We start from the raw sequence: 26,255 nt of genomic DNA, 5'->3' as shown, positions 1-26,255 counted from the left end.
AACCAGCCACCGGCGACACTGGAGTACAACGCTAATGTCTGAGCTGCCATGCCCCCTATTGGCCGAGTCCAGAACTTCAAGCCGAGCAGTCGGTTGGGGTCGCACCTAATTGCTAGACCACGAGTTCCCTGCCTCGTGTGTCAACAACCCACAAATAGATCCACTGACCACCATTTGATAAGGGTTAAAACCAGGGTAACAAAATATGATCTACTAGAGAGGTATCTGTACCGTCTCTAGGGTACAGAGTGGGGAGAGTGGAGAGAGTGAAAACCAATGCTCAGAGTCGACGTTACTTTACTAAGGCCCCCCCCCCCCCCACCCCACTTTGGGAACTATTGGCCTAAATGCATATCTTGCATGTTTTGTTATTTCCTCACTAATGGAATAGTTCTGATTATTGGAACCCTAGCCCTTGCTTTGCCACTTACCAATTATGTTGTTGATTGGCAGAGTCCTTTCTCAACAATCCATGCTGTTGCTCATACTAGCCACAAATCAAAGTAAAGTCAACAGGGTCAAGCTCCTGTCTGTACAAACTGACTGAGGACAACTGCTATTATGTGTGTGCACTGTGGAGTAGTGTGCATTGGTTTGTGGCTGACTAGCCACAGCTAGTATGAGGAACCGCATGGATTGTGCTGAGAAAGGACTCTATCGATCAGAACCTTCATTGGTATACCTGATCGCAGCTGTAAGAGTTGTACCCTTCCTGCTGACTTGTCGTGCAGAACTTGTAAGTCGCTTTGGATAAAAGCGTCAGCTAAATTACTAATGTAATGATTGGTTGAATTAAATAATAGGATGGAGAGACAAAGGCAGCTATTGATTGATTGAAAACTTTATTAGCAGATTGCAGAATGGGTACAATACAGTACAGGCACAGCTCAATACTAACAACTGCTAAGAGGATGCAGACCAGAAAAATACCTGTCTTTTTTTACATAAGGGTCCTCTATTTTCAATTCATCAAGACATTTATGACATACAAATATACGGTACTGTGTAAGAAGAAGAGATCGTAAAAAATATACATCCGAAGGGGAAGAAACTGTACATTGGAGGGGGTTGGGTGGGTGGGTGGGTGGGTGGGGGGTTTGACATTTACCGGGGCCAGTTTCTAATTGCAGCCACCTGTAGGTGCTCTTTGAGAACGGTTTTGAAGGAGGGCAGGGACATGACAGGTTAGTCTGTAATTGTCTTCTACTACATTCTGTTCATAGTGAATATGGATGTATTTTAGGATGATAATGGTTTGGCTACACTACAGTATTATGTGGGCCTGTACCTTTGTTATTCTATGGGTTCTATCCAGAGAGCTCTGGTTCAAGCCTGTTTGCAACGCTAATATTTCACCACAAGGGGACAGTGTTGCCTACAGGAACGCCAGAGAATACATGATTATACTAGGATTGTTCCTTTTACGATTTCATACCTGATCACTTTTATTATGCTAAATATTATCTTAAATTAAATCCATAATAATTAGTCCATGTTGGTCCTTTGTATTTATTAATTATCAACATAATATATCAATAGTTGGGCTACATATGCCAAAAAATAGGCTGCTAGATGAATAGCCTAAACGTCCAACAGAATTAGAAGTAGGCCTAAGGTTAAGTAACCATTTACAGATACATAAATTACAGTGGGTTGTTTTATCAACTGAAGATAAGATCGGCATTACAGTATACAGATTAACAATAACAATAATAATGAGTATTATTTCTATATGATATTGAGATATGGTCCCATGAATGATAAATAACTAGTTATAAACTTACAATGACACTTGTATAACTGAACTCAGTGGACGTTTAGGACCCAGCGCGCAGAGGCAGTGTCGACAGGGGGCGGGGTTTGTCAATGATTGACGGGCCACTCGAGTAAACCGTCTAGTGGGGACGAGAAAACTACAGCCCTCCGACAACCGCGACACTGTGATTATTACAAAACACTGTAAAAAAAAAAAAAAAAGAGGGACCGCCGTTTCCCTCAGTCAATTCTGCGTTATACGGGGGAAAAAACGACTAGACTCGCGAATAATGTATACGTATCCGTGATTTACGCCTTTACGTGTCGAGCTGATAAGATAATAATGCTGAAAATGAAGCTGCCGCCGATGAGAACGGGCGAGGAAGGAGGAGGCGGCGGCGACGAGACGACCGAGGAGGACGACGGTTTGCTGGAACAACAGCAGCAGCAGCGGCAGCAGGAGCAGCGGGAGCTCCGAGGCACCAACATCCCCGGAGCGGCGGCGGTCTCTCCCTCCCCGGTGTCCGACAGAAGGCCGGAGGCGCCGGGGGGCGGAGGAGGACTATACCCACCACCCCCGCGGCTGGACAAGGAGACCGTGTTCGAGTGGTTCGGCCTGCGCCTGAACCCGGCCAAGCGGGTGGAGTTCATGTGCGGGCTCCTCCACATGTGCCAGCCGCTCGAGCTGCGCTTCCTGGGCTCGTGCCTGGAGGACCTTGCGCGGAAGGACTACCACGTCCTGCGGGACTTCGAGCTCCGCGCCAACACCCCGAGCGACCTGGGCGCCGCGCTGCTGACGGGGGACGCGGTGGTGGACCCGGTGGCGCGCTCCAAGCTGCTCGTGTGCCTCTCCCTGCTGGGCTCCGACAGCCGGGAGTGCGCCGGCATACTGTTTCGGATACTGAGCCATGTGGATCCCGCCTTGTTCTACAAGAACCACCACGGATACCCCCTTTCTTCTTCTTCTTCCTCTACTCCCGCTCGGCACCATCGGCCCTTCCTCCACCCGCCGCGTCGCGACGCCTCCTCCTCCGGGAGAGCGGAGCGAAGCTGCGGCGAGGCGGCGGCGGTGAGCGGACCGCTGGAGCAGTTGGCGCTGCTCTTCACCATGGCCTCGCTGCACCCCGCGTTCCCGTTCCACCAGCGGGAGACGGTGCGCGGTCAGCTGGACAACATCGAGCTCGCCATGGAGGAGGAGAGGCAGCGGAACCAGCTCCGAATAAACGCCCAGACGACGGTAATAAATAATAATGATCGAGCCGCCGGTGCCGTTCATAATAATAATACCACACGCCCCCCCCCACACACGAAACTTGGCGCAACTTGAACTTGTTCGGGGCTTTACGGCTAACGTTAGCTCATTATTACAGTTAGGGGCTTTTTAAAGCTAGGCTCTGCTCAGCCCGCGTTTAGCCCCTTTCGTGACTGTGATGCACCGAGTGAACCCACAGTCACTTGCTCCTCAATAGGAAACCAACCTATGTTGACCATGAGGGGCTGGTTCTGGCCGAACCGTTCGTTGTACAAGTATCACAGAGACGTTTCAAAGGTACTCGCAGATGCACGAGGGTTTCGGACAGAGATACGGGATGGTTTGAAAGCTCGGCGTTGCTAATAAACATTTTAAATATCGTTTTATAAACTGATCAACACTGCTCAAAACGGGTTTATTTCCGGCGTTGGCTGCCTGGTGCGCCTGCGCATCATGCACCCAACGCCGGAAATAATGCAGTGTTGATCAGTTTATAAAACATATTTAAAATGTTTATTAGAAACGCCGAGCTTTCAAACCCTGCCGTATCTCTGTCAGAAACCCTCGTGCAACTGTGAGTACCTTTGTAATGTCTCTGTGATTCATGTACAACGAACGGTTCGGCCAGAACCAGCCCCTCATGGTCAACATAGGTTGGTTTCCTATTGAGGAGCAAGTGACCGTGGGTTCACTCGGTGCATCACAGTCACAAAAGGGGCTGAGCCCGCGTTGAATGTTGTTTCCTTTGCATTTCGGGTAAAGTAGCTCATGCTAATGTAGCTAGGCGGCTAAGCTAACGTTAGCTCGTCTGTGTTGCTCGCCAGTCAGGTTCACGGTGCACGTGTCCGTGCGTGTCGGTGGTGGTGAGGGGATCCCGTTATATAACAGCACTCTCTGGGAGGCAGCTATATGTCAGCGATCATGTCGATCTGATATAGGATATAGCTTACATTACCCACCTATCGTTAGCGAAATCCCCTGCAGAGAGTGAAAGTCACTTAGATATCTCATATTTGCCCTCAAGCCAGACTGGCAAGTGGAAAGTGAATCGGGACAGGCGTTGCCCTTTTCACAGCCCAGTCTAGATGGACCTAACGTTTTAATCCTCCTCCCTCCTGTGAAAACGAGCTAGCCTAGTAGTAACTTTAAAGGTCGAATATGTAGTGCAGTCAAACAGCAAAGGAGCCCTGCTTGCCACTGCACTTTGTTAATGTTTTGTTTTGTTTTGGTCTGATATTTTGCGTGGAGTTGGTAACTTATATTATACTGTTGATTTATCCTGGCCTCTCTAGTTGGTACTAGAGCATGGGGTGTGTGTGCCCATCAATAACGACCCTCCCCCTATATCCCCTCTCAACCCCAACCCACAAATCGGACCAAAACATAAATTGTAAACAAAGTGCAGAGGTCGCTGCTTGATTGCATTACATAATCTACTTCACTCTGACCTAAATGACTACCAACCATTACCATTCACCACTGTCAAGGGTGAATATTCTGCAACAGGTGTTTTTACAAAGAAACATTACATTTACTTATAAAGTAACCATTTATCCATGTTTACAAATGATATACACTACATAGCCCAGAATGACACCTGCCAGGGAAATGACTGGGTTGTCAGTAGGCCTATAGCAAAAAACATGATCTTCTGATAATTTTATTTTACATGATTTCAAACCAGTCTAGAGATCTAGACTGCCATGCAAATAAGTTAATTGAAAACCGCAGAGAGAGAGAGAGCACACACATCCCAAGGTTCTAAACTGTTTTGCACACATTCATTTAGTTTGACAGTTATTGAGAGAGTGAGAGAGAGAAAACGAGTACAACTGCCCTTCAATGGGAGCACTTATGATAACATGTTGTAGAGTCTACAATGTAGACAACCGACCCTGATATTGGCCTAAATGACTATAGTAGGTTATGTCACACTCACAACCTACTTTTCTTAGTCCCATTTAAAATCGAACCTGGTCTAGTTTACCACAAGTACTTTCAAGGAAGTCAAACTGGAAATGGGTGCCATCAGCAGAAATAGGACATGCATGAGCACTGGACCACGTGTCTCTGTTGAGAGAGCCTCCAGTCTTATTTACACAACTGGGAAAGATATTCCGTTCACTCACTGCTTTCCGGATTGCATCCTTTGGAGAATTCTGAGAGTTGTTTGTGGTACTTTGAGAGAAAGGGAAATAACAGAAACGCAGAAAGAGACGGATTCATTGACATTGCCTGATGAATAGGCCAATTAGGCTATCATTGCAAATATACTACTGTAGTTAATTACATAGGCTAATGATAAAAAGAAAACAAGTAAGGGAATGTTCTAAGTTGATGACCATTTCCTTTGGTTTGTTTGTGCAAAGCTACAGTAACCCAGCTTTTGAATAGGAACCAGGCTTTGCTTTATAAACTATTAAGTTGTTGAAAGTGAAACTAGTTTGTAGTAAGTAAGCTATACTCAGTTCATTGGATGATTAAAGATATCTTACCCTACATTTATGCTCATGCACAAATCCAGTGAAGACCTAATGGTCTGAGAAGGGTGGATGTCAAGGTTTTCCCTTGATGGCTCCTAGAGGTCTAGATGATAATGTCTTCTTCGGGTAGGTGAGCTGTGCTTGTGTATAGACCATTTCCGTTGGAATTTCACGTTTTTATTTCCTGTTGCAGTGTTGGCTAATATCAACATCTGACTGACAGTAAATCAAATGTAGTCCATTTAGAATGTTGTCAAGTAGAACTTACCGGAGTTACGCTTTCCATTCTGGTGGCTGGGGTCACCCATGCTAAAATGTATGCACTCGATAGTGCTGTGAGGCATTTTGGATAAAAGCGTCGACCAAATGGCACACACAACAATGTAGCTCAGTGTGGCATTGGGTGTTTGAAGACTAAAAGCATGTGGCTAAAAGTAAGGCTATTGAAACCCATTCTGAGGTTCTAATGCATGGAAAAGACACTATTGGTACTCATTCAGAAGCCATTTGTAGAGGGGAAACATCTTGTTCAGAGCTTTTTTTATTTAGGTAGTAACGAAAAACACAAAGTGGCCCAGCCAACCAAAGAGTTTAATTTGAGCAAGGAAAGTTCTGAATATATAGCCTATATTTTCCCCTTCCGGTCACATGCACACATTTCCCAACATATCCCCAGTGTCACAGTGCTCAAAATTGTCGTCCCCCTCTTCGTCTATTTCTGACCGTGCAAAAGGCCACCATGGCACCGCCGCCACCAAACCCCCAAATGCACTAAGCCAGCCGGCTATTATGGCATGTTTCATCATGGATGAGTTATGCCTTCTCGCTCCTGCTGCCTGTGTGTCACCCAGGAGGCCTTGTCGAGAACCATGAAGCGGAACGACTGCCATTTATTTTGGAAAATGTATATCCTTTTGGGGGGTAATACAACATGTTTGAAAAAAAACGCCCACACTATACTCATGCCTGTGCTTTCTTCGAGGACAAGCTTCAAAACATTTTTGGGTTGAGTGTCAATCTCGCCAGGCAGCTCAGCGAGGAAATGGATGCACCATGACATGTCTGTGAAATGAAAACTTAAAAATACATATTCAATAACGGGCTGGGTACCATTTTCTGGAAGATGAAAAGCTTCTAACCTAGAGCAGGTTATCTTACATTTCTGAGTTTGTTTGATTTCCAATGTCCATTGATCTTGTGAGCATACCCACTAAAGGGAAGTTAGAGCATCAGTGCAGGCAGGGCTCTTTTTACTGCACAGTCGCGGTTTGATACATGTAGCAGTTACTTTCAATGTGCTTTTCCTCACTCAAAATGACAAAATATTGCGATGGCTCTACAGGAAAATGACCAAACTCAGAAATGTAAGTTATGCCTGTCCTAGCTTACAAGCGTTTCCTTTTCCAGAAAATGGTACTCAGCCTGTTATTGAATCGGTAATTAAGTCTTGGTAAAGTTTTAATTTCTCTGTCATTCCATGCTCCCTGTTGTGCTGCCAGGCGGGACTCTGTTGATGGCGCTCTCCCGAGTCCCCACATGGTTTTGAAGCACTTTCTCTGTGAATGCGCAGGCATGCGTACAGTGCAGGCGTTTTTCTCATATGTTGTTGTAGTACCTACCTAAATAATATTCATTTTCAGTTGTTCCCCTTTTAAAGACCTACGTTGTGATGGAGATAATGCTGCCATGCAACATGCCTTACATACGAGAGAGACCCACCTAATGCTCCTATATGGGTCACGCAACTCTGTAGAGCTGACGGAGGATAAAAGGATCAAATCCAGTGAGGAAATGGACAGTACATCCATGCAGTTATTATTACGAGTGCTATTCCCCCCCCCCCCCCCCCCCCAGAGAAAAAAATACGTAAGTCACGTAATACATCAACAAATGGCTCACTGTACAGATGGAGGGCTATGTCTTGGTACAGAGGGCTGCCACCAAGGAGGTATCTGTAGAGTCAGGTGATGTGTGTTAAGAGTGTTTTTACAACCAACAAGTGCCTCCCCACCAGCAACGGATGACCGCTCAGTCCTATACACAACCTTTATGTTTACCCACACTGTGGCAGCCTGCCACAGTACCTCACAGGTTCAGCTGCTTGCTGTAGATACAGTACCTCACAGGTTCAGCTGCTTGCTGTAGACTTGATACAGTACCTCACAGGTTCAGCTGCTTGCTGTAGACTTGATACAGTACCTCACAGGTTCAGCTGCTTGCTGTAGATTTGATAGTCAGTACCTCACAGGTTCAGCTCCTTGCTGCTGTAGATACAGTACCTCACAGGTTCAGCTCCTTGCTGTAGATACAGTACCTCACAGGTTCAGCTCCTTGCTGTAGATACAGTACCTCACAGGTTCAGCTGCTTGCTGCTGTAGATACAGTACCTCACAGGTTCAGCTCCTTGCTGTAGATACAGTACCTCACAGGTTCAGCTGCTTGCTGCTGTAGATACAGTACCTCACAGGTTCAGCTCCTTGCTGTAGATACAGTACCTCACAGGTTCAGCTCCTTGCTGTAGATACAGTACCTCACAGGTTCAGCTCCTTGCTGTAGATACAGTACCTCACAGGTTCAGCTCCTTGCTGCTGTAGATACAGTACCTCACAGGTTCAGCAGCTTGCTGTTATACAGTACCTCACAGGTTCAGCTGCTTGCTGCTGTATATACAGTACCCAGGGTTTCCCATTAATTACCTAGACTTAATATTATTTTTTTTTACTATTTTGTTTAAATATAACGTTTGCCAGGGGCGCCCTTGTGGCGCATACCATAGTGCCTCGTGCACCTACGCGGCCGACCCGGGTTCGATCCCAGCTCCCGTCGTTATTTGTCGCATGTCCTCCCCACCTCTCCTCCTGTTCGCCCTCTCCTCTGTCGGTCCTGCGTGACCAATAAAGCTGTAAAAATGCAAAAAAATTATTAAAAGAAAATATATATAACGTTTGCCAATAGGGATGTATCAGTAGTATTGGCAGTGGTAGTAGTCGTAATAGTAATCCACTATATTCTTTTATTTTCTAAAAAATAAACCACTTCAACACAGGTTCCACTTTTGCTTCATTTCTTTGATAGCTCAAATGTATGCTCTAGTCTAGTTCAGTGGTTCCCAAACTTCTCCTCGAGATACCCCAGCCGTTCCATGTATTTGTTAAATTCCACCACCAGCACACCTGATTCAACTAATAAAGGGCTAGTTAAGTTGAATCAGGTGCGCTGGTGGTGGAATTTAACAAATGCATTGAACGGCTGGGATGCTTCGAGGAGAGGATTGGGAAGCACTAGTCTAGTCAATTTTGTGTTTTGAGCATAAAGTTCATAGATCTAGCATCTTTATTTTGCTCTCAAAGTGCACCAGATTGATGCATTTAACTTTAAAATGTACACAAAAAAAAGTTCCGGGGGGGGGGGGGGGGGGGCATGCCCCCGGACCACCCTAGAGGGTCAGAGGTTCACCCCCCATAGTCTCTGAAAATCCTGTGGGAAACACTGCGTAGTAGGGATGGGCGTGAGTATTACTCGTAGCTATGAGGAGAAGAAAAGAAGAAATCAATTATACATTTTTATGAACAAATTTATCTATTTCTTAATTATTTTATTTATTTTTGTATATATCTTTTCACATGTATGTGTAAGATTATAACTGTTTGTTGGTTTCCTTAAACATATATACGTGAATGAAAAAAAATAAGTATAAAAAAAATATTCAAAATCTTTTTTCTTTTTTTCTTTCTTTTTTAGTTAACGTTTTTTGATTTCGAGTAATTCGCGATCCCTCGAGTATAGCATGTATCGATCTGGATTCTTCTTAAAAATGCCCATCCCTACTGCGTACCTCACAGGTTCAGCTGCTTGCTGCTGTAGATACAGTACCTCACAGGTTCAGCTGCTTGCTGCTGTAGATACAGTACCTCACAGGTTCAGCTGCTTGCTGCTGTAGATACAGTGCCTCACAGGTTCAGCTGCTTGCTGTATATACAGTACCTCACAGGTTCAGCTGCTGGCTGTATATACAGTACCTCACAGGTTCAGCTGCTGGCTGTATATACAGTACCTCACAGGTAGGGATGGGTACCTTTCACGGTACCTTTTTTCGGTACTTTAGTCTCAAGAAATGTAATTTACCTACCTCAGTCGTAAAAAAAAAAATCCAAACTTCAAATAACTACAATTTCGACAGTTTTCGGCTTGTCATTGCTCCGACTGCTTTGTTGTTGAATCAAGTCAAATCCTAGGTAAGCATATATTGTGCGTGAACGTTGACATGAAAAAAAAAAGTAAAAAAAAAAAAAAAAAAAACTGTATCTCACTTGATTCGATACTCTGTAGTACCGACGTGTTTCGGTTCGGTACCTCAAAAGTACTGAATTCGGTACCCATCCCTACTCACAGGTTCAGCTGCTGGCTGCTGTAGATACAGTACCTCACACAGGTTCAGCTGCTTGCTGTAGATACACTGAACACTGTGACCTAATTTTTTACTTCTAATTTACATGCTATACTATGTTATTTTATTTCATACTTATCTTGTCTTGCACAGTCTCTGGAGCGTAACAGTAAGAAGCATTTTGTATAAAAGTATTCTGTACTTCTGTATGACAACTATTAAAGAAACTTGAAACTTGGCTGCTGTAGATACAGTACCTCACAGGTTCAGCTGCTGGCTGCTGTAGATACAGTACCTCACAGGTTCAGCTGCTGGCTGCTGTAGATACAGTACCTCACAGGTTCAGCTGCTTGCTGTATATAATACAGTACCTCACAGGTTCAGCTGCTTGCTGTAGATACAGCGGTGTGTAAAGTTCACCCTGGGGAGCCACTACAAGAGGCCTGCTGGGAAATTATTAGTGGCCCCTAGAAATACTATGATATGAAAAACGGTTTTCTGGGACTCTCTCCCACTGTATCTGTTTTCCATCACTTCCTCTACAACTTTTGTAGCAGTGTGGATGTTTTCAGTTCTGGGGCCTGCACTCCACTCCCAGTGTTACTCCAAGTACAGTCGACTACATTTTGTGGTTTAAAAATATATCTGTGACCATATTGGTATTGGTTGGTATAGTGATTTATTATTGATTTATCTGCATTGGTTCCATCATGAGCAAAACTGGCCATATCAGCTGATGACGGTGATTTTTAAAATGCATTAACATTGGTCCATTGCGCAGAACTGGGCAGATGAACAACCAATCATCTGTCTAGCTGCACAGGTTCTGTTTGGATAACAGCATTGGAATAGCCTGCAGCAACAGACATGAAGACACAATGGATTACTGTAGGAAATTTTTTTTTATACAGACCACATCATAATGATATTAAGTATTGACCATAACATTTAATACATGTATTCCTAAAACTGGCTCATATTTGGATACAAGAGGCACAGTAAATGGTATATCAATGGATAAAAAAAAAAAAAAAAGGTGATGAATTGGGACAATGATACATTTGCAGATTCTTTATTATTAAAAAGTTATTCTTAACAAGTTACAAGCAGAGCATGATGGTGTGCAAATTATTTAATCTGTGATTGGTCTTGACAGCTAGCCAGTTGCTTGCAGTGATTACTAAATCAAGAGTGTTTGTCCAGCACCACTGTCTGGTTGAGCTTTCGGTTCGTCTCTCCAGTTGAAGGTTTCTCTGAACTGATGATTCAGGAGATCATGACATTTGACAATCTTTGTCCTCAGAAGGGAAAGCAAGATGACAAGCTACAGCGCAAGAAAGTTGGTCCCTAAAAAGTTTACAACTGCTGCAGTTTGAGTTCTGGTTGAGGGAGAGCCAGCAAATCAGGACACGGGGGGCTGACCTTCGAAGCTTTTTTTGGCAATCGAAGCTTCGGGGGGCAGAGCTTCGATTTTAATTCGAAGCTTTGAGAGAGAAAAAAATTATAAATTTTTTTTAATATATATATATATTTTTTTATCTTATGTTGTGGGACTTGTACAGCACTTTGGTAAACTTTGTTGTTTTTAAATGTGCTCTATAAATAAAGTGGATTGGATTAATTAATTAAGTAGCCCCTTTCGTGACTGTGACGCAGCCAACAAGGTTTCACTCGGCTGCGCTGCCTGGGTGCAGTGGGGCTGCTCTCACAGCCAACGACATGACATTACATAATTATGTTGCAACCTTCGTCTATCAAGCAAACAATTATATAAATATTTATATGTAGTTGATGGAGACAAAGGCAGAATTCGACTTAATTAAGCACGTTTTATTAAGACATATTTTATTTTTATATGGGTCGTCGGGACACTTTAAAAAAACAGCACAATGAACACAAATCTGTCCCATAGTCTTAAATAACAAACGGCATTGCTTTGCTTCTTCGTCGACATGTCTGCTGCACATGTCCTTGTTGTTTTCAACACAGATAATCTCCACGTGCTTGTTGTAGAGAGGTGGAGTCGAGGCGCCGCTTAATTTAATTTAATTGGAATGGAGGCGGGAAGGCGCCGCTTACTTTCGTTTCATTGGAATGGAGGCGCAAGATTTGAGGACAAAGAAAAAAAATGTAATTTTTTTTTTTTTTATGTTCGAAGCTTGTGCCATCGAACGAAGCTTTGAAGTATTTAAGACAGCCCACACGGCTGATAATGTGGCCGTCTCAGCCAGATTTGTGTCAGTTTTGACAGAAAAGTTCAGCCCCCCCTCTACAATTTGCTCTGATCAGATCTTCGTTATTGCAGTTAAATGAACAGACCAATGTTCCCTGCATACGCCTTTGCCATATATTGGCCATCGCATTGAACAGGAACACGCAACATCATTAACAATGTTAGGTTTGATGTGTGCATTTCCTGGTTGAGAAGTCTACTGTGGCTTGCACGGAGATGTGCTAAGTGTTTTAGCTGCGCATAGTGTTGTGTCGCACCAGACCATTTGAGGCTAGAGCAGCAAAGTGCCGTGTTGACGTGCAGGAGGTGGTTTCAATTTGCTCTGTACACACTCCTGAACTGAATAATTAAAGGTCCCCTGTCTTATAAATAGCCTTTTCCAGTGTTTAGCATTGTTTTCTAGCAATGTGGGGTTGTATCAACAATGTCTGTCTCAGATTCTCATTTTGGCGGATTGCTCCAGTTCAGATGTCACGAGATCCTCCCCCACTGAACTAAGCCATTCTGATTTGACTGTTTTGCTGACGTGAATAAGGCACTGATCTGCATATCTCAGCCCCTGGTTGTAGTCACTGCCCACAATCAACAATTCGCTCAACAACGGAGCAGTGGGAATAATGCGGAAGCGGTTTCCCTGTCCTTGATAGTGTTCAAATCAAATAAAATTTATTTGTAAGGCCCGACAACACACGTTAATGTCCCCATGGGCCGGACACGTCTTCTTTAAACAAGTCAAGAAGAAACATAACAATAAGTCAAGAACAAAACAAGAACACCATAAGGTCCAACAAATTTAAAATAAATGCAAATAAATAAATGAATGCAAGCAGGGACAGAAACTAAAGCCCGCCGCCCGCCAGGGGCGGGCTGTTTTTACCTTTGGCGCATGACACTTAGAGGGCTGCCCGCCGTGTGGCGTGTAGACGTGTAGTTCATAACTTCATAACGATACTCTTGTGCGAGTACAGATTATAGCCGCTCGTCTTTTTTTTCTCCGCCGCGAGATCGTTAAAAAACTACAAGTCCCACATCGCACTAGGTCCAATCACAGTGGAGTGACGTGACTGGTTTCATGAGAAAAAAAGCAAATGACCAATCGGAAGCTATCATTTGGCTTGTTTACTTCCATCTGCTCTAGTCTATATCGGACCTCCAAGAGCTAACGTTACTGTTTAAACAATGACCCAGTCAACTATTCACTTTTAGTTTAATACATGACGAGGCATTGTCTAACGGTATCTAGCTGGCTAGCTACTGATAGCTGCTGATATCAACAAATGCTCCAGCAATAGTCTACTCGAGTGCATAATACCTCCGGTCCCTCGTTAGCTAGCTTAGCTAGCTTACGTTGATCCATCTGTCCCAGTAAACTAAATTGTCTTAACGTTATCTACCGGGCTAGCAGTAGCTACAGATAGCTCCTGATATCAATGTCTTATAACATTGATTGAATGCGTATTCTAGCTGAGGGCATGTTGAATGTGATTTGGCAAAAGAACGGTAACGTTATAAATAGGTCCAGTCCAGCTGCATCGCCGGAGAATCCTTGCATGCTGAATGTAGGGTCTAGCTGAATATAGGGTCTAGCTGCAGGGCCGGAGAATCCTTGCTGGAGCTGGAGGCTACTCAAGTATACACACAGACAGTGGAGCTGTTTGCAGATAGCAAGCATTTTGACTTATTGCGTGGTGGCGATGTCTCGCAGATAATACAACTACAAGTATGATTATATAATATATATTTTATTTAAAAAAAAAATTATATAAAATATATATATATATTTTTTTTTAATCAAAAAAAATTTGGCAGGTAAGAAATATGCTTGGCGGGTAGACTCTTCCCATCTACCCGCCACTGGCCGGTGAGTCAAAAAGTTAATTTCGCTCCCTGAATGCAAGCGATACTGGAATTTCGAACTTCGATACGATACCTTGAAAAGTATCGATATTCGATACCACAGTGAAAAAGGTTCAATCTTAAAATGTACAAAAAAAAGAGAGAAAAAAGATAAATATATATATTTTTATAAATTCTGCTTTTGTTGCTGGTTGATTCTCCTCAGATTCTCTCTGGTACTATAAGAGAAGATAAATATAACACTTTTAAAACCCTTTGTTTATCTTTAGATCACACATTTAAAAATAACTAAATGATATAATCTTAGAAATTAAGTAAACACTGTAATCTGTGTTGCATTGCATGTACCTGACAAACTGAACTGTTTGTATTACAGTCATATTCCAACTTAACTGAATGCACGTGTGTGTGTGTGTGTGTGGACTACTGTACTATTACAGGTATTGAAATAAACAATGCAACTGCCTGACTTTATTTTTTTTTATGAATAATTAAATATCTATATTGCGGGAAATGAGTATTGAAACAGTTTTAAAATATTCAGAATCGATATGTATAGAAAATTCTATATTTTTGACAACACTAGTCCCCAGGGTTAGAAATTAAAAAAAAATTTCAAGGGCTTTTTTTGCCCCCCTTAATTGATTTTCGGGGGCTTTTTTTTGTATTTCGGGGGCACTGCATTTTTATGATAAACGGTAGGGGTGGGACGGTTCACAAAATGGACGGTTTGGTTCATATCACGAATTTGGGGTCACGGTTTTCAGTTCGATATACGTTAATTTTTATTAAAAAAAATGTAACACTCAAATCTAAAAGTCAAGATAGACTGCGCTCACAAATTATAACACTGGGTGCTGAAATCCCGTCGAGTATAATAGAAAAAGAAAGCAATACGCTTGGACCAGCACTCACAGATTTTGGTATATTTAATGGCAGCCTGAAACAAACATGTTTCGGAACATAATCGTTCCGAAACATGTTTGTTTCAGGCTGCCATTAAATATACCAAAATCTGTGAGTGCTGGTCCAAGCGTATTGCTTTCTTTTTCTATAACACTCAAATCTAAACATGTTTCTCATTTATTAAAAATAAAATAAAAGGTTTACAGTGTTTACAGCCTTAAATAATGTTTGGCACACAAAGACCGAACTGACTGAAAAATATAGGCTACATTTGTCAAAGTATTAATTTAGTGCAAACAAACAATATGCTCAGCCAGCACTAGACTTTCCTTTTTTTAATTAATATAAACACACAAAAACAATGTCAACCATGTTTAAATTCCCTGCTTGTCAGTTCTTAATGGAAAGATTCGTTTTCTGCTTGAAATTATTGTGTTTCTGTCTACATATATTTAGACTAACATTATTTAAATATTGAGTGCAACTGTGGTGGATTACGTAATTCGGTGAGTTGGAACTATCTATGGGTTGGCGCCGGGTCCCCACGGACATTTTAGCGTGTGGCACCGCCACCTTCAGCTCCGGTCACGTTAGGAGCAGTTCATAACGTCAACAAGCAGCGCGAAAGCGGCAATAGTCCCGGTTGGAGTTAGTAAAACACAGTTGTATGTTAGCCTTCTTGGATGTTGAATAAACGCCTATCATTGTCTTTAAACACCCCGCCTCTCAGACTCCCATTTCCTCCTCTGCTACAGTAGCTAGTAGCTACGGTGTTAGCTGTTGTTGTGAAGGGCTAGCTAGCTAACAGCTACAAACATTGTACAAACTGCTAACGCTATGGCAAGATGTGTGTAGGCCTATGTAATGTTAATGGCTATGTTTTTAAAGTCGTAATGAAGATTGTGTAAAAATGGCACGCACAATATAAATCAAACTGACTAGCACCTGGCTGCTGCTGCTGCTGCAGCCAGTGCAGAACACCGGCTCCGCCAAATGATTTTTTTTATTTGCGCGTCATCTGAACCGTATACGATACACAGACGCTCCATTACCGGATAAATATATATAATTAGTAAACTGTCGGGGGCATTAAGTGCCCCCCTTAACTGATTTTCGAGGGCATTTTATCCATTTTCAAGGGCATTATGCCCCAAGCCCCCGTTAATTTCGAACCCTGCTAGTCCCTGACTCTCCCTCTCTCTATCTGTCTATCGCTCCACCTGCATTTTACTCACAATCGCGAGTCGAGCCGCTCACACAACGCACACACACATGCGCACTCACGGAGCAATCTCTCTCTCTCTATCTCTCCACCTGCATTTTACACACAATCGCGAGTCGAGCCGCTCACACACGCACGCTCACAGAGCGATCTCTCCTCTCTCTCTCGCTCGCTCGTTCTCTCTCTCGCTCGCTCGCTCGTATGTATCACGCTGTGTGGGTGACTGTCACTCAAAGCGCTTTGCGAGTATGGGTGGAGCCCAGCCTAAAACAGCTTGAAATCTTGAAGTGGAAAAATGCTGCTTTAGAGTACTTGATTAGAAATATAAAACAATGAATCTTTTTGAAAAAAAACTTACAGATGTGTTCCATAGACTCACAGGAATTGTGTAAAATTGCCCAAATAGTGAAAGGAATAGCAAAACTGGGGACCTTTAATAGAAAATATAAGATGTAAAAATACTTAACCTACAAACATGAAACTGTTGTGCCATGACACTATTGATGTAACTAATCGATTTACTGAAAAGTATAGTTTTCCCGCATAGATCACTAGACTGATGAATTTCTAAATATGAATTTCACTAAACTTTCCCTGGTTGATAACAACATCATGAGTGGTAAAATGGCCAATGGTGAACTTGAAATTCTTAACCTGCAAACATGAGACTGTTCTGCCAACACAATATTGATGTAACTAAGATATTTTCTGGGGATTCTTTTTAATGCATAGGTATATCAATCAGCAAATATTTAACTGGTTTGCATTTTATTCAACATTTTTGAAAATGGCAGTAGAAATTAAATGCTGCGAGTACTCGGCCAAACAGAATGTTATACGCTGCAAGCCTTTTGGAAAGTACCTGTAACGGCCTGAGCAGGGACATTTTGGGGGGTCAACTAATGTCCCGGGAACTTGATTTAGGCCCTGCGGCGGAAATGGAGTTCCTCAAAAGGTTCCTAGTTCTCGGGCAAAGTTCCTGCTGTTGAAACAGGGCTTTTCTGTTTTTCAGAGTTTCTAAATGCCTGCTGTCACTCCATTACAATAGAGCTGAATGGCACTGGGTTTGTGCTCAAATAATAAAAAATAAAAAAAACATTTGGAAAAACGACAGCATGGTCTCTTTCCATAAATCACGACACAATCACTCAAGATAAGATAACCCATAGACCTTGTTGTGAACAGATTCATTTAGGAAACAATTTCTACCAATGTACACCAACCAACCATATATTATTATGGGGTGTGTACTGTCTGTGGTAGAAAATAGTTCCTCTGAAACTGCTCACAAGGTTTTTGGATTATCACAGGAAACCGCTGATTTCTGAAAAGACACATTGCAGTGTGAAGACATTCAATGCACTTTACAATGTAGCTTCCGTGATTTCTATTATTGTTTTTGGCCACAATTCTCCCATTAATTTATATCAGAGAGTTCCCAGTTCATACTTGGTTTCAGATGATCTCCTTTTAGCGTGCTCAAATCCATCCATCCAGCCAGCCCGACTATCTTATCTACCCGTCCATATCATCCATCCATCTAATCATCCAGCCGACCGACTGGCAAACGCGGCATAACCGGCATTGTTTCCAATCTCCGTCCCTCAGCCTTCCATCTCCACTATGTAATGATGTCCGCTGGCTCTCCCCTGTTCCAGGAGCGTCCGTGTGCGGTGAGGTCATTCTGGTGAAGCGGGGCCTGGCCCGGGCTCCTCTGAGCTACAGCAGATCAGATGCACCACTCTACACTCTCTGCGCTGTTTCCATATAAAATCACTGTTGCCGTATTTAGGCGACCACTCCGTGTCTGGACAGTGTCAAATGCTGCTAAATACAAAGATGGATGGATGGAGAGAGAGGGGTGGGGGGGGCGTGTGCGTTGAGGGGAGGGAAGCGGGGAGAGAGAGAAAACAGTTAGTTGAATGTAGAGGGAGAGGAACCAGGAGAGAGGGAGAGAAGAGAAGAGATGAGGAAACTGAATTAAGGAGGCGATGGAGGGAGGCTGAGGGAGAAAAAGGGTAGGAGAGTGAGAGAGTACATGAACGGCAACCCATAAAACCATAACTTGATGTGGTAGCTGGTTTATTGCATTTGGCAGGACATGCGTACAGTAAGCGTTGGCCGCAACTCTGAAACCCAATCCCCTTGCTTGCCTTTTGAATGACAAGTCTTGATGCTTTTATTGCCATGGCTTGTATTTATCCTATGAAATGTAGAACCCCAGTCACTCGGGGTGAACTGGCCTCCCGACATGGCTTTGAGATCACTGTGCAGCCTTCTAAGCCCAGCCGCAGCTGTCAGAAGGGAAAACACGAGACTGATCAGAGAACAATGTGTAGTCGCTACTGTAGTGTAGGCCTACGGTGCATATTTAAGCCTCAATCCCATATGCGATTGGAGTCTTGTGTGTGTGTGACCTTCACCTAGGGATAACTGTCAGTGTGTGTTAGTCAGCTCTGACCTGTTCTCACAGATAGCAGCGACCACAGCTCTGTGTGTGTATGTGCACATGCATGTGTGTTTGTATCCGAGATCTTGAGTTACTTGTGTATGAAGTATCAAGTGTAAGGGACTAGGGAGTAGTGTTGTCACGATACTGGAATTTCTACTTCGATACGATACTTTGAAAAGTATCGATACTTCGATACCATTTCGATACCAAAAAAATATATATATATATATATATTATTATTATTTTTTTTAAACAAATTTAGCTTTTGTTGCTGGTTGATTCTCCTCAGCTTCTCTCTGGTACTATAAGAGAAGATACATATAACACTTTTAAAACCCTTTGTTTATCTTTAGATCACACATTTAAAAATAACTGTTCATCTCACTTCAATCATTTTTATTGCAGATGCAGAACATGGTATTTTCTCAAACAGACAGATGTAAACACTGTAATCTGTGTTGCATGTACCTGACAAACTGAACTGTTTGTATTACAGTTAGTAACAGTTTCGATTTTTATTTAAAGATGGAGAGAGAGAGAGAGAGAGAGAGAGAGAGAATGCTCTGAGCATTTTAGTAACGTTACATTTTCAACAAGATTGCAAATAGCATTGGGGCAGCTTTAGCTTGTCCTTCGTTGTTTACTTCAAACCCGAAGTACCTCCAAACAGCACTTCTGCTGTTTTCTTTATCCACAAGCACAAGTTGCGGAGGCTCTGCATTTGCCATCTTCTTCAGCTAAAATGTTTGTTTACAAATACAAACTGAAGACGGCTCTGTGAGGGGGAGGGCTGGACTCGGAGCAGGCGGAGGGGCAAGCGTGCTCTGAACAGCGCGTCAACAACTTGCTGTAGAACACTCGCCAGCTGGTACCGATACTGCAGAAAGTATCGGTATTTCGGGAAATGAGTATCGAAGCCGTTTTAAATATTCAGTATCGATATGTATCGATACTTCGATATTTTTGACAACACTACTAGGGAGTAGACCAACAATACATCCTCAATGCTCATTTTGCCATCATAATGTTTTGATAGGAGTCTTTAGTTTTTGTGTGTGAGAAAGAAAGGGAGAACATTTTTTAACCACCTTGCCTGATTATTTTGGGATCAAAGACCCACTTATCGTTTGGAAGACAGCATAATAATGCATATTCTTCTGGCAATTGGACTGCTTTTAAGTTGAACCACAATGAAGCAGTGGTGTGTGTGTTGGGGGTGGGGCACAGGGCACACCTGACGGATGTGATGTCTGCAGCTTTCAACTCTCACTTGTTTGAGTGTAGTGGGTGTGCCTTTATTGCTGCTGATGGGATTGCAGACGTAGTGTTGAACATCCCTACTTTGTCCTGTCTCACTGTTTAAAACGCCTTGTAGTCTACATTGTATAATTTTCAACACGTCTGTTTGGGACAAATCTCATCTGGAATTAGGCTGCTTGTCAACACAACATGATAAAGATGTGTTATAAGTCACACATGTTGACGGAATGTGTGTTGCTGCCAAAAGGGGAACTTGACTCTAAAAAAATAGTTTTAGGTTATAGCAGGATTTCCGCTAGTAATTTCTTTGGCCAACGTGGCCAATAATATTCACCGGCCAAATGTAAAATTTAATAGCCATATCATGTAATACATGTGCACTGTGCAGTCATAAAGAAATGCATGAAAACATGGTTAGGGGAAATGGTCATAAGTACTACTTATTGGTAACAGGAGTCTTGAATGGTGATCCATTTTGTGAATACGTTTGTTCTCTGATCTGATGTAACTTTGTTGGCAGACGAGTCCTTCAGACAATCTCACTTTAACACTGCTAACGTTACATTACCTAATTACATTACCGTTAACATAATTCGCAAGCAGTGGTGAACTCAGGCTGTTTGAAGGGCAGGGGCAAAATGAAAAAAGGGCACCTATTGCACAACATGGGACCCCATCAGTGAGCAAAAAGTTATGATTCGTCATGTATGGTGAAATAGTCCTCATCCTTGATTAAGATTAACATTAGATTAACATGTAGTCTAGGACTCTAGGCAATCCAGATTAAAAGTATAACCACACCTCTATAATAAAAACACACATTTACATTTAAAAAATGTATTTCACAAACACCTTCAAAGAAAATATGTTGGTTATTTTCATGCTATATGTTAAGCTATAAAATACACTTGATTCAAGAAGATTATATGAAAAAATATGATTTTAAGACCCAACATTAGATTACTGTAACCGAAAAGTGGGGACATGGGGACTATACTACGTTAATGAAAGATAACTAGCTAGTTACTTAGGGGAGCTAATATGTGAATTCAGTAGTAGTTAACTTGCCATACAAAGTGAGTGTTAGTGCTAGCCAGTGATTTGTTGTTGTTTTTATTAAAACCCAGTGGTAACTTTCTGTTGAGAATAATTGTCCAGGCGGTCAATGAAGTTCCAGAAGAGAAGTCGAACTGCCTCATTCTTCACCGATCGCCACACTATGTTTTCAACAATGTGATTTGGAATGAATATTTTAAACGTTATTGTTTCATCATTGGCAACAATTTATTTTGTCTTACTTTCAAATACAGTTAAACAAACTTACTCTAACCTAACCTAAAAGATACATTGAGAAAAAAATAGGGACAGTGCAGATCGAGAAACATCAAAATGTTAGCTATCGGTCCCTTGCAAAAACTCAGAAAATATTTGCTAATGGCCATATAATGTGTTTTGAAAATAAGCAGGGTTTAACTATTTGGCAACACCCCTAGACTGTCGTCATCATGGCACCCACTTTGGGAAAGCCTGCCTTAGTAAGCTGCATCACATTTTATCCACTAACAGAGCACTCATTAAGAGACGTTATAAATTTAGAAATAGTAATCAAACCATTGGGGATACTACGTTACCATTGACTGAAGGAATGCTCGTTGTCTTGTCAATGTAACATAATGAGGAGACGGTAGCCAAAGTAACCAACAAAAGATATTTAATTAATAATTACCATGGTTTTGTAATAAGGGAGTAACATAAAATAGTGACAAACAAAACACAGAGCTGTACAAACAGGATCAGCACCTCACACAGGGGATAACAGAACAGTTATACAGGAGGGGATGACGAGACACACCTGGGTTGATTGCAAATGGATACACCTAGGAGGGAAAACGATAAAGACTACACGACCAGGGCAGGGAACTACAACTAGACAACATGACACATCACACACTGGGAACACCTGATCAGGGTACAGACACACCCCACACGTAACACCCCCACACCCAAATTTATGTCCATAACCCAAAGGCGTAATGGGGGAATGAACATAAAAAGAAGAAAAAATAAATGCATGACGCTTCTGTCTCTATTCTATTATTCAATATCTAGAAGTTTTACCCTGAGGGATGATGTACAATAAAGTGCTATTTAAAAAAACTGAAAAGTAGGCTACTTAACATTATTGATGCTAGAACTCCCAAAATAGTGTTAGCATAAAAAAAGAAGGTAGGCCAGCTGTAGTTTACATAGCTTGCATAAAACTTTGTCTCAAGGTTCAAAATCGAAATCTGAAGTATTTCCAAACGGGGCTTTTAGATTACTGTAGCCTACCACGTTTTATGACATTACTGTATCCTACCACAATGTTATTATAACTTTACTGTAGCCTACCACAGCGTTATGATAACATTACTGTATCCTACCGCAACGTTATGATAACATTACTGTATCCTACCACAATGTTATGATAACATTACTGTAGCCTACCGCAACGGATGGCTTTGTGATAAGTTTTGAGTAATGAGCTGTTGAACATTGCTGGTACCTGCCTTGATATGTAATGCTACTCCAGCTACTTATCACAGCTTTAATGTGTAATGCTACGCTAGCTAGTAGCTACATATTAGCTAGCTACACATCACAACGTTAATGTGTAACGCTACACTAGCTACATATCACAGCCTATATCATATAGCTTAATTAAATGTGTCTTACTCTGGAGTATTCTATAGTATCTATTTGTTAAATTCAGCACACTTATTTGTCAAATGGTCAACGGGAGAGCCTGTCTGCTTTCTGAAGGCTGACATGTTAATGATTAGAATGTTCAATTCATTATTTTCACGCAAAGTCGTGTTCAATTCAACATGTCAGTGTCCAGGAATCATGATATTGCTTTGCCTGAGATGTTTAAAATAAAATTGCATGGACAATCATGTGCCTATAACTGTATTACAGTTATTTTGGATAGTTATATATCATGATATAAGGAATGCAATTTCCCTATGTTTGAACCAGTTATTACGAAGCAGCAAATTGACTTGCGGTCCTTGTGTGTGTGTCCCTCCAGCAGCAGAAGGGCCAGAAGGGAGACTATCTGTCCCAGGGGTTGGGTCTAGCGCTGGGGGAGCGCACCGCATCACAGGCCCATGGCCAGACCAGACGCTCCAGCCACACACCACCCAGCCGCAGAGCTGCACAGAGAGAAGGTGAGAGGCAACACACACCCATTCTGCATCTAGCCAGCTTTAGCACAACAGCCATTACATCTTATTCTTTCTCAAAAGGAAAATACAGCTAAACAGGCATATGGTAACATAAAAAGTAATTTGTCACTCTTTGTACCACCTGGCAGGATTATTTAAATATTCCAAACTATTCCTCTCAAGGACAGAGCAGTAGTGCAGTAATTATGCAGTGAAAAAGTGGGGCTTTCCTACTCTTGAGTTCATCTACTTACAAAACAACAATTGTAGAAGATGCATACATGCCCACAAACGCACTCACTGACCCTCACTACAACACTCCTCCACCTGCCTGCCTGCCTGCCCACAGGGGCTGGGCTTTCACAATATAACTATATACACAGGCATTAAAGCGTTCCGTCTTGAGACGGAATTCCGTCCATTTGATTCGGAGTCTGACGGATTTCCCGTCAATTGGCTACCTGGTATAATATGATTTGTAGATGCATACAGATTGAAACTAAATTGAGCCAATCGGGCGTCAAATATCGTGAAAAAGGGCTTTTTTTTCCTACCGCGGCCACGCCAAGCAGTCATGGCAAGCAATAATGGCAGGACGCACGCAGCGACTCGAGAGACAGGATTACGCTAATAGTAGAAAAAAGTTTCAGTCAAGCGACCTGCACAACCCCGCCCCCACACACACACATGCTACTGCATCAAAGTTACTTATGATTAACAAAGGCATTCGTTTTGTGGCATTAACGTTATAGTTACACGTTCAATAACATCAGCGTATTTACCCGACCATATAGCATTGTTGTTGGTCATTCATACCTCAGTTCCTTCCTTTGCTCAGAGAGCCCGTACTGAATTGTACCCATTCTGCAATCTGTTAATAAAGTTTTCAATCAGACAAATTTATAGAAAAGCTTTTGTTATTATCTCCGGTACGTTTGTTATTGATTCTCTCATGTAAATCAATGGCGGACTTCCCGGAAGTAAAAAACAAATAAGCGCTTGCAGAGGCGGGTGCAAGCGGTGTGATGTAATTGGCAGAATCGACTGTCAATCAAAATAGTTCTGTTGCCGTCTAGAGATAGTGGTCTCTTATTAAAACTCATAAACAAGTCTTGAGCAATACAAGTTAGTCTGTTAGGTTATGAAAGCCAGTGAGTATTGTATGACTCAGACTTCAGCAATAATCATGACTCATGAGCATTATAAAATAAAAACACACATGGCATGGTGGAATACCATAAAGTAATATAAAAATAGGGAAACAATGTCCAGTGTGTGTGTGTGTTGTGAAGTTTAGACTTCAGAGAGGGAGAGTAAAGTACAGAAAAAAAGGTACCGTTGGGTACCGGTATCGATTCCCAGGTAAAAAGAAAACTTTTCAGGCTCGGTGTCCTGAAAAGACCCAGCACGTAGGCCAGATGCAAGCCGCATTTTACAATAAACCTCTGTGCGGCTGCAAAAATATATATATTATAATCGCAAATTTAATCGCAATCGCAATATCTGTCCGAAAAATCGCAATTAGATTATTTCCCAAAATCGTGCAGCCCTACTTCTAGCCATTACCAGAGATTGCCCCTGTCTTTAACTCATTCTGTGTTCATAGGTGTATATGGTGTGTGTTTTAGCTGATCTTACCTTACTTAGAAAATTATAATTTACCAGGGCGGCCGGGTAGCGCAGCGGACTAAGCGTCTGTCTACCACCGCAGAGACACTGGTATCGAGTCCGGCTGTCAGCGGTACCTCCGGCTTGGTCGGTGGTCATACTGACACAATTGGCAGTGTCGGAGGGTGGGAAGCCGATGGGTGGTATCCTGGTCGTTGGAAACAGCAACTCCTACAGGTCGGTCAGGGCGCCTGCACAGCAAGGGAAGGAACTTCACCAATGAGAGTCCGCGCTGTCAGGTGAAAAGAGGCTGCTGGCTGTCTCCTATGTATCGGAGGAAGCATCTGATAGACTTCAGGGCTCCCTAGACCGGCAAGTGGGGGGCAAAATGCGCGCAACGACCAGGAAGGGGAGGGGCGAATTGGCATAACAACTAAAATTGGAATGGGAAAAAAATACAAAAAAATAGGAGGAGAAAAAGCAGATAAAAAAAAATAAGAAAATTATAATTTTCTGTGAAAGTCTGGAATCCAAATCCCAAGTATCCAAATAAGAGTTTTAGCGCTAAAACTAGTGACAAACTGAAATAAGAACTGTGACACACAACACATGTACAAACACAGAAAGAAAACCTGCTACAAAACAAATTTAGGAAAAACACTCTCTCTCTCTCTCTCTCTCTCTCTCTCAAGATCAATAACTGTCAAACTAAATGAATGTGTGCAAAACAGTTTAGAGCCTTAGGATATGTGTGAGATTATGTGGAAATGTTAAATCTCATCCAATGCCCCCCCTCTCTCTTTCTCTCTCTCTCTCTCTCTCTCTCTCTCTCTCTCTCTCTCTCTCTCTCTCTCTCTCTCTCTCCATATTGCAGCGGTCCACATAGAGGAGATCGTGCTGAGGGGTGTCTCTCGAAGCAGGATAGACAGGGAATACAACTTTGAGGTACGTTCCTTACTTAACATACTGCCTGTGTATTGTATACATGTACACACGCATCACATAGGCGGAATGAAAATCATCACACATTAAATCTTAATCATAGGCTGGCTAATTAGGATAATGCAAACATAGAATAGGTCCATAGTTAAATTGTAATATTAATAATAAAGTATAAATTCTGACTATCTGGAGAGAAAAGCATTATGCATGTTGATATTATGAAAACATTTAAAATAAATGTATTTAAAATACTGATGGCACTTGCTCCAGTTAACTTTGACCGCAGTGTATTAGCCCATTGCAAGATATTTTACAAGTCAAATTGTGGCTACTTAGTTTTAAGCAAATTTATTAAAGATTAAGGAAGCAATACACATTTTCTGTGAATATGTGTATTTGACATGTAAGAAGTCATGCATTGTACAACACAACATATTGTATATATTATCTTATTTCTGAAGCAAAAATGTGTTGAATTTGAATCTAGCCAAAAATGTCCCTATGCTCAACCAGTGGATGTCTGAGCAATAATGGCAAAATAATAGCAAAGCCAAAGAGCACACCTTCCAAACATCCAATAAAAACAAGTCTCATGGCATGTCAGATCCAGGTGATGTCTGGTAGGAGGGCGAGTGCTAGCCTAACTCTCTCCAGAAGGGTGTTGTGTTATTTCATGTCACACACTCCTCCAT

At 42.2% G+C, this 26,255-nt stretch overlaps 1 protein-coding gene across 1 annotated transcript in view; it reads left to right on the top strand.

Moving 5' to 3' along the window:
• The first annotated feature begins 1,833 nt into the window (after window positions 1-1,833).
• Window positions 1,834-26,255, top strand: part of zcchc2 (zinc finger, CCHC domain containing 2) — a 107,569-nt gene continuing 83,147 nt past the window's right edge. The window contains exons 1-3 of the mRNA XM_084326060.1: window positions 1,834-2,992; window positions 22,878-23,016; window positions 25,496-25,566. Of these exons, the coding sequence (XP_084182186.1) occupies window positions 2,099-2,992; window positions 22,878-23,016; window positions 25,496-25,566 (1,104 nt within the window). The 5' untranslated portion in view covers window positions 1,834-2,098. The remainder of the gene's footprint in view (window positions 2,993-22,877; window positions 23,017-25,495; window positions 25,567-26,255) is intronic.

Source organism: Notolepis coatsorum, assembly GCF_963971535.1.
Source record: "Notolepis coatsorum genome assembly, chromosome: 12".
In the NCBI taxonomy this organism is placed as follows: Eukaryota; Metazoa; Chordata; class Actinopteri; order Aulopiformes; family Paralepididae; genus Notolepis; species Notolepis coatsorum.
The sequence above is the reverse complement of the archived record's forward strand: the minus strand, read 5'-3'. Positions and strand labels throughout refer to the sequence as shown.